Source organism: Benincasa hispida, chromosome 11, assembly GCF_009727055.1.
Source record: "Benincasa hispida cultivar B227 chromosome 11, ASM972705v1, whole genome shotgun sequence".
In the NCBI taxonomy this organism is placed as follows: Eukaryota; Viridiplantae; Streptophyta; class Magnoliopsida; order Cucurbitales; family Cucurbitaceae; genus Benincasa; species Benincasa hispida.
This window is the reverse complement of record NC_052359.1, coordinates 25,106,654-25,116,425: the sequence shown is the minus strand read 5'-3', so window position 1 is coordinate 25,116,425 and position 9,772 is coordinate 25,106,654. Positions and strand designations below refer to the sequence as shown.

General features: G+C 30.8%; 1 protein-coding gene across 1 annotated transcript; it reads right to left on the bottom strand.

Moving 5' to 3' along the window:
- Window positions 1-7,340: 7,340 nt before the first annotated feature.
- LOC120089888 (putative clathrin assembly protein At4g40080) lies at window positions 7,341-8,831 on the bottom strand. Its single transcript, XM_039047314.1, has one exon. The coding sequence runs from the start codon at window positions 8,632-8,634 to the stop codon at window positions 7,546-7,548; it is 1,089 nt and encodes a 362-aa protein (XP_038903242.1). The 5' UTR covers window positions 8,635-8,831; the 3' UTR covers window positions 7,341-7,545.
- Window positions 8,832-9,772: the final 941 nt, after the last annotated feature.

The window sequence follows — 9,772 nt, the reverse complement described above, 5'->3', positions numbered from 1 at the left end:
TAATGTATTAGTGTTCATTTATGTCAAACTCAAGGTAAAGTCAATCGCATGAAATTACTGTTTAAATTCCTATTAGCAAAAAATTTATTGATTTACTTAATTGGGCCACGTTTGAAAATGTTTCAATTAATTCAAAGATACCTTATTCACTCCTTAGGGTTGCTATACTCATCCTACATTAACAACCCATTAATTTAAAACCTTCATAGGGGTCGTTTGGTTTAAGCTTATATGTCTAGGAAGTAAGGATGTCTGGGAATAAAAAGCATGAGAATAATATTGGACATCAAGGATGAATGTATTTGGTTGTGCATGAGAATCTTATCATAATTTTTATAGGAATAAATTATATTTGTATTTAATTTATAAATTAATCATGATACCTCTATAAAATTTTAGTAGATTAATTGATAAACAATAAATTTAATTCAAAGTTTTGAGAAAATTTTATTTAATAATCAAATAATAATATTAATTAAATTATAAATTTATAAATCATAAGTATTTATAAAATAAACAATTTATAATTAAAGTTACATGATTATATAATTTGATACACTTATGTAATTATAATTTATTAATCAATAAAATAATCAAAATTAGTTTGAGAAAATAAATATAACATTTTGTGATTAAACGTTAATGGTTATAACTAATCAATGATAATCTAATTACAATTATTAAAAAATAATCTAATAAAATATTAACCCTAATCATTAATTAGCTATATAATCTATTAATGAGTTAATAGTTTTGATTCATCAATTTTTTACGATTTATTAAAAAAATAGGTGCATATATATATATATTCACATGATGTTTTTCTCTTACATGAAGATTATTATTATTTAATGAATTTCCATACAAATATATTGTAAGATTGTTGATTATATAAAAAATAGTATTTTATTTACATAAGTGCAATAATTACATTTGAAGTTCTTGAGTTTATATCTAAACGAGTGTAAAAATTTGAAAAAGTATTTGTGGAATTGAATGATGGAATAAAAAGTTCAGGTAAAAATGTCATAAAAAATTCATACTTTTCACATTTACAAAAAATTGTACCACATATCCACACCTCAACCCAACTCAACTCTACACTCTTAACATAAACTTCTTAAACCAACTCAATTCAACTCAACATCTCAAATATAGATTATTACCAACTCATCTTAACTTTGCAACCCAAACATAGATTATTATTACTAACTCAACTCAACTCAACTCAATTCTGTATACCAAACATACCCTAAATACCTAAAATCCTATCAATAACAATTAATTTTATATTTATTATGATTATTATAATAAAATATAGATGTGCATTGCTTAGTGTCCCAAAGGTCATGTGTCACAATTTATATTGTCCATGTACATTGTAGTAATTCATGCTTCGTATCAATGTAAGTCCACATCCTACTTGCCACTTTGTCTATAATAATGGCCTTTGGTGGATCTTAAAAATATATATCCATTGGAGAGAAATCCACACCAAATTTCACTAAAATTTCTCATTGTCCAATTTTATAATTTTAGTTTTTATTTATTTATTATTATAATATAAAAAATATTATTGTATTATATTTTTCCATATATGTATTCCCATTGTGCTTCTCAATTTCATAACATGTTATCAGCACGAGCTCCTATCGTTTTCTCCGCTAAAGGTAGGTCCTAAAGGTATGTCGGTTTTCCATCTTCGTTATAATTAATAAATTAAATGTTATTTTGCATATTTAGTACATATTAAATTTCTAATATAAATACAATATTTTGTGATAGTGTTGCCATGACAAACCTTACAGAATTAGAATCTGCACCCCTTGACATTAATGGCAATAATTATTTGTCATGGGTCCTCGATGCCAAAATTCACCTAGATGCTATGAACTTGGGAGAAATAATTAAAGAAGGAAATGCGACATTTAGTTAGGACAAAGCAAAAGCTACAATTTTCCTTCGTCATCATCTCTACGAGGGATTGAAAATGGAGTATCTTACAATAAAAGATCCTTATATCTTGTTGACAAATTTGAAAGAGAGGTATGATCATGAAAAAACAGTTATTCTTCTTAAAGCTCGTTATGAATAGATGCACTTGAGGCTATAAGATTTCAAATCAGTAAGTGATTTTAACTCCGTATTATTTAAAATCAGTTCAAACTTGTTGTTATGCGGAGAGAAAATTACTGATGTTAATATGTTAGAGAAGACATTTTCTACATTTCATGTCTCAAATATGCTCCTACAGCAGCAATATTGAGAGAAGAGTTTTAAACAGTATTCTGAATTAATTTCATGTCTTCTCGTGGCCGAACAAAATAACGAGTTATTGATGAAAAATCATGAATCTCGACCAATCGGAACAACACCATTCCCTGAAGTGTTTTAAATTTTAATAATAGTTGTGGTCGAGGTTGTGATCGTGCTAGAGGAAGAAATAATTATTATTTTTGTAGTCGTTCTAATCATTTAAATTTTAAAAGAACTACATAAAATGATGATCACAAAGGAAAAGCTCCACAAGATAAAATTTCAAAGAGTGTTCAAAATAATACTAGGCTGGGTCACGTTCCTATCGTACATCAAAACACTTAGTTGACCTCTATCAAACCTCCCTGAAGAAAAAGGAAAAAAATGTGGAAGCAAATTTTGCATATCAGGATAATGACATATTTGACCATCCCACATGACAAATTTGGTTGTGACAGATTTCTTTGAATCTCCTAAAGAGAAGATTAGCACATCAAGTGTTTCTTTTGACTTTGAGAATATCTAGACTTAATATTGTTGTTTTCTTTTATCTATCTTCATGTTTTTTTAGTAACTTTTGTATATTTTAAGTGTTGTTTTTCTTATTGTAATTATAATCTCTTAATGAAAAAACATGGATCATTTTCATATATTGGGTGTTTAAAAAATGAGCAAAGAAAATCTATGTTTGGCAGACAGTACAACTACACACACAAAACTTACAAATAGAAAATACTTTTCCAAATTGACAATGTTGAAAGCAAAAATACAAACAATATCAGGTTTTGTAAACTTGATTGAAGGTTTTGGAAAAGCAAATATTATTTTCCTTAGAGGAACAAAATTTACAATTGACAATGCATTATTCTCTAGTCAATCAAAGAGAAATTTTCTAAGTTTTAAAAATATACATTGCAATGGTTATCATATTGAGACTAATAGTAAGAATAATGTGTAATATCTATATATCACATCCATTGTCTCAAATTAAGAACGTATATTAGAAGAGTTGTCTGCTTTATCTTCTGGATTGTATAATACTCATATACGAGTAATTGAAACATATGCAACAATAAACCTGAAGTTCATGAATCCAGACATATTTATAATTTGGCATGACCGATTGGATTATCCAGAATCTATAATGATGAGGAGAATTATTGAGAATTCAAATGGACACCCATTGAAGAACCAGAAGATTCTTCAATCTAATAAATTATCATGTGATGTTTGCTCTCAAGGAAAATTGATAATTAAACCTCACCAGCTAAAGTAGGGACTAAATTACCTGCATTTTTAGAACGAATTTATGGTGATATATGTGGATCCATTAACCCATCAAGTGAACCATTCAGATATTTTATGATATTAATAGAAGCATCCAGCAGATGGTCACACGTGTGCTTATTATCAAGTCGAAATTTTACATTTGCAAGATTACTTGCTTAAATAATTAAGTTAATAGCATAATTTCCTGATTATACAATTAAGACCATTCGTCTTGATAATGTTGATGAATTTACATCCCAAGTTTTTTATAATTATTATATGTCAATTGGGATAAGTGTTGAACATTATGTAGCCCATGTTCATACACAAAATGGTTTAGCAGAATCATTTATAAAACATTTGCAATTAATTGCAAGACCATTACTTATGAGAGCTAAGCTTCCTTCATCTGTATGGGGACATGCTATTTTGCATGTAGCGTCACTTGTATGCATTAGGCCAATAGCTTATCATAAGTACTCGCCATTACATTTAGCTTATGGTCATGAGCCAAATATTTTCCATCTGAGAATTTTTAGATGTGTAATATATGTTCCAATTGCTCCACCACAACACACTAAGATGGGTCCTCAAAAGAGATTAGGAATATATGTTGGATATGATTCCCCATCAATTATTAAATATCTTGAGACCCTGAGGGGTGATGTATTTACTGCACGTTTGTTGATTGTCATTTTAATGAGACAAATTTTCCAACATTAGGGGGAGGAATTAAGAAGTTGGAAAAATAAATTACATGGAATGCATCGTTATTGTTTCATTTATATCCCCGTACAAATCAATGTGAACTTAAAGTTTAGAAAATAATTCATTTGCAAAATATAGCAAATCGATTACTAGATGCATTTATAGATGCAAAGAAAGTAACTAAGTCACATATACCAGTTACAAATGTTCCATAAAAATTTGGTATTCCAACACAACAAGTTGTCATTAATGAGTCTGGAACATGCCAAAAGCATGGTAGACCAGTGGGTTCCAAAGATAAAAATCTTTGAAAATGAAAAATAATTAATAGTGAAAAAGACTTGGTTGAGGATGTAAATACCTATAAAGAAATCATCGACATGACTAGTGAGGAAGGTGAAATACCTAAAGATAATAATGAAATTTCAATAAGTTATGTCATGACAGGAAAAAGATGAAATCGAACTAATGTAATTATTGACAACATTTTTGCATATAATGTTGCTCTTGATATTATATCTGAAAATGAGGACCCTGAACCAAAATCTGTTGAAGAATGTCGACATAGAAAAGATTGGATTCAGTGGAAAGAAGCAATCAAGGCAAAATTAAACTCATTTTCAAAACGTTAAGTTTTTGGACCAGTAGTCCAAACACCAGAAGCTGTTAAAGTAAGATATAGTTCTTCTCCTACAAAAAGACATTGGAACAAAATTAAGCATATACTACGTTATCTCCGATGAACAATCAATATCGATTTGTTTTATTCAAATAAATCAAATTTTGATTTAGTTGGTTATGCAAATTATGGATATTTATCTGATCCACACAAAACTAGATCTCAAATAGGTTATATGTTCACATTGGAGGAACTGCTATATCATGGCGATCGGTGAAACAGACTATAATGATCACTTCCTCAAATCATGCTGAAATTCTTGCAATTCACGAGGCTAGTAGAGAATGTGTTTGACTAAAGTCAATGATTCGACACATTTGTGAAGCGTGTGACTTGTCTTCTAATAAAAATCTTCCAACAATATTATACGAAAACAACACAACTTGTATAGCCCAAATCAAAGGAGGATATATTAAAGGAGATAGAACAAAACATATTTCACTAAAGCTTTTCTACACTTATGATCTTGAAGAAAATGACAATATCACTGTACAACAAATTTGTTCGAAGGATAACATGGTAGACTTATTTACAAAGGCATTATCAACCGCAACTTTTGAAAAACTTGTGCCTAACATTGAAATGTGGCAACTCAGAGAAAAAGTAATGTTTTCATGAGTGATAGTAAATATATTGTATTCTTTTAGGAGTATATATTATATGAATATGTACTATTTTTTCTTCACTGGGGTTTTTTCCCATTAAGTTTTTTCTAGTAATATTTTAACGAGGCATATTTCATATATATATACATGGGCATCTAAGGGGGAGTATTATGAATATTATAATGAAAAATAGATGCCCATTACTTAGTGTCCCAAAGGTCGTGTGTTTTGTAGTATTTCATGAATACTACAAAACAGATGGCCATTACTTAGTGTCCCAAAGGCCCATTATGAATATTCATGTTGTCCATGTGCTTTGTAGTATTTCATGCTTGGTGTCATGTAAGTCCACATCCTACTTGCCATTTTCCCTATAAATAGTGGCCTTTGGTGGATCTTAAAAATATATATCCATTGGTGAAAAATCCATACCAAAGTCCCCTAAAATTTTCCATTGTCCAATTTTATAATTTTAGTTTTTATTTATTTATTATTATTACATAAAAATATTATTATATTATATTTTTCTATATCCGTATTCATGTTGTGTTGCTCAATTTCATAACAATATTGGACAATTTGAAATTATTGTCTAAAATCTAACCCATTTGACACAATTTCCATTAAATGAAATGTCGTATCTTGCAGCCTAGTCTATATGTATGTACGCATGTATGTATGTGGGTGGGTAAATCGAAAAATCGGTAAAACCAAATTGAACCAAACCATTCTGCTGGTTTCATTTAGTTTTTTTAGTATAAAATCGGTCATCTTGATTTGTATTTGGAGAAAACAAAAATATATTAGTTCGAATTAACTTTTTTTTAGAAAAACTAGTCAAAATCAAACTGAATTGAAAGTATATATACCCATGAAAATAAAGTAACCTTAAGTTCTTTTTAGTATTTCAATAATTATAGTGCATGTATATTTGTTGTTAAGAAAAAAAAGATAAACTATTATGGTGTATGTATATTTGTTATATAGAAGAAGGCTAAGTAAACAAAAAAAAAAAGTGCAATTTTAATTTGAATAGCAGAAAGAAACAATGTAAAGAAAAAAAATCGGATCGAATAAAAACCAATCTATTGGTTTTTGTTTTTTTATTGGATAGTAATTTGATTTCAAAGCGGATTAATTTAGTTTGAACTTTGACCGATTCCAAAACCGAACCTACTTTTTTCTCTAATATATTCTTAAGGAAACATTAAATAATTTATATATACATAAATACAACGCAACAAATACACCAAAATCCTACTATAGATTTTGGCCCAGATTAAATTATTGAACTCTGACATAAACTGAATAAGTTTTTATACAACTTGTTAGATTTTATCTAAATTAGGCTGTAAACTTAAATAAGTGTTATAATCTCAATCTTCAGTGCAATATTTGCTAATTCATTATTTTAACATAAAATAGTGTAAAAATCCTCCTCAAACTTATTAGTTTTAATAAAAAAAAATTACATACAAATATAAGAATTTTTTAGTCCAACAAAAAATGAGAGATCACCTACTTAGGATTTATATCCTACGAGTTTTATTCATACTTAAATGAGGAAGTGAACAAACTAAACTAATTTATTACTTGCTAATTCATTATTAGAGCAGGTAGATTGTCTTATCAGATTAGTCGGAGTGTACATAAACCAATCCAAACACTCATAAATACAAAAGAAAGGAAATGAGGGACATTTAAACCACAAATCTATTACTTGCTAACATTTGACAAAATTTTAGCTATAATTTCATTTCTCTATAACATATATATATTATCAATTTCATATTGAAAATATGTTTCATAATCATTAGAAAATATTTTTTAACAATATTTTGAGTGCAAATTTAGGTTAAAATTACAACACTCCTAGCTAAGATTGAGAGTATCTGAATTTGAGGTTCAGTTTAATAAATTTAAAAAGTTTAGAAATTTTGTTTTTCCCCCCTCAAAACACATACACACAAAACTTATTTACAAAAAAAAAAAAATAAATAAATAAAAAAAAATAAAAATACAATACAATCATTTAAGCAGAAAGTACGATTCCCTTGTACCTGGAACCGGAAACCCTTTGCACGTTAAATCGAACCGCTCAGAACCGAACCGAAGCGAGTCACGATAAGAACCAGCAATGGCCCGCTCCATAAACCGGCCCGAGTCGCTCATCCTGCTCTTCGTCCTGGCCAATTTACCGCCCTCTTGATTTTCCTTGGACTCCCCAATCAAATTCTTGGTCTCTCTAATGGAACCCCAAAATTCATCCATCAAAACTTCGTACTTTGAAGAAATTCCCTTGGATTGCTTTTCTTTGCAATCCTCGAGCCGTTTCAACGCGCAAACCAACTCGACCGATTCGCCGAAACTGAGGCAACTGAGCCGCTGATGAAACTCTGTAACCCGGATTGAAATTTCCTTCATAGCCGACAAGTAATCGTCACCGACAAAGGCATAGATCTTATCCGCCAATCTGTTTCCATTCAGATGCAAACAGTGAGGCATTTTCGAAGTTTCTTCGATTAAACCCACCAAAGATTCGGTCTCTTTAAGCAAATCGGAGTTCAAAATCCCTGAAATCTGCTCTGTTTTCTTCTCCTTCTCTTCGTTCGAGGTCGAAGAACCAACAAAAAACCCCAAAATTCGGGAAATAGACAAAACAGTTTCGATGTACTGAGCGTACCATCGAACCCAAGAGGAAAGCTCCCAAGAAATGGGATTGGAACTGTCGCGGAAATCGGAGAGTTTGAGGTAGTTTCTACCGCCGGTGAAGGGAAAAACAGAGAGCTGGTCTTGTAGAATGAAGCCGCCGTTCTTGACGATGTGGTGAACGGCGATTAAACACTTGAGGGCGACGGCGGAGTTTTGGGTGGTTTGGAGGCGGTCCATTAAGACTTCGACGGCAGCAGCGGCGGTGGCGCGTGAGGTTTTGCCAAGAGAGAGAAGTACACAGAGGTGCTTCTCCCTGGGCGGCGCGTGGGGGTCGTGAGTGGTGGCTCGGAGGAGAGCGAGTTGAAAGGAAAGAATGTTGGGCTTAGCCAGAAGCGCGGCTTTGCTTTGAGAGGCTTTGTCTTTGATGAGTCCAATTAAGGAACTCAAATTTTTTGTGCTCACCATTGGAAGCCTGAGAAAAACATCTACAGAGAGAAGAAGATATTTGGGTATGGAGAAATTAATTGGATAATTTTTCTTTTATTATTATTATTATTTTTCAATTGGAGGCATTTTAATATCTGGCCTACTAAAGTCGTTTTTGGTCATCGCCTCTCACAGCTGTTTGATTCTCCACGATTGTTTAATTGTTTTATCTCAATTTCTTTTAGTTCATTCTTCAATCTTCATGGGTCAAAACTTGCTTCTTCAACTGTACGATACAATATACTATTAGAAAAAATTGAATGGTCAAAAGCGATAAAATGGAATATAATTTGTACCATATGAAAACTTCAAAAAAGTACATTAGGAAAAAGAAAAATTTTACAAATAAAGAAAATGTCAAACTATTTATAGAAATAGTAAAAAAAAAAATTGATAGATTTCTATCAGTTTCTGTCACTGATGGATATGGATAGATTTCTATCGGTTTCTATCATTGATGACATGAATAAATTCTCTATCATTGTATAAATAATTTCCTTGTTTTTCTATTTTTTAAATCTCCTATTTTTTAATGTCAAATTGAATAGCCACATATCTATATCTTTAGCTTTTTAAATTAAAAGAAAATAATTTACTTCAACCATGTTGTATATAATGATTTAGTCTCCAAATCTAAAGCAACCGTTTACTTTATATAATTTAAATTTTGTAATGATTACTTTAGTCATAGTCTTAATTCTTTTTTTATCTAAACAATCGTTTAGACGACAACGAGATTGCGAAGCCTGATCGTCTAGATAATCGCATAACACACGAAAAGGTAAACGATTTACCGTGTGATTACTCTACGATCGTATAATCAATAACTAAGCGATGAGGCATGCTGAGCTATACGATCGTCTAGTGCGCGCGCGTTAAACGACACCCGAGTATCCGATGCTCAGCGATCGTCTACCTCATCGTCTACACGACCCGACCAACGCTTGGTCGTCTTCTTCCTCGAAGAACAACAACCCTTGCTCCGAACTTCTTTTCGAACGATTCAAAACTCAAACTAACTTTGAAATTACAGACTCAATAGCAGTTAATTATGCCAAAAAACGTAGGGGCCTTTACAATTAACTGGAAAATGTAAAAGAATTTAACAAACCGAGGT

Bases quoted from the DNA above. Each gene is read 5' to 3' on its own strand.
- LOC120089888 (XM_039047314.1), bottom strand. From the start codon at position 8,634: ATGGTGAGCACAAAAAATTTGAGTTCCTTAATTGGACTCATCAAAGAC.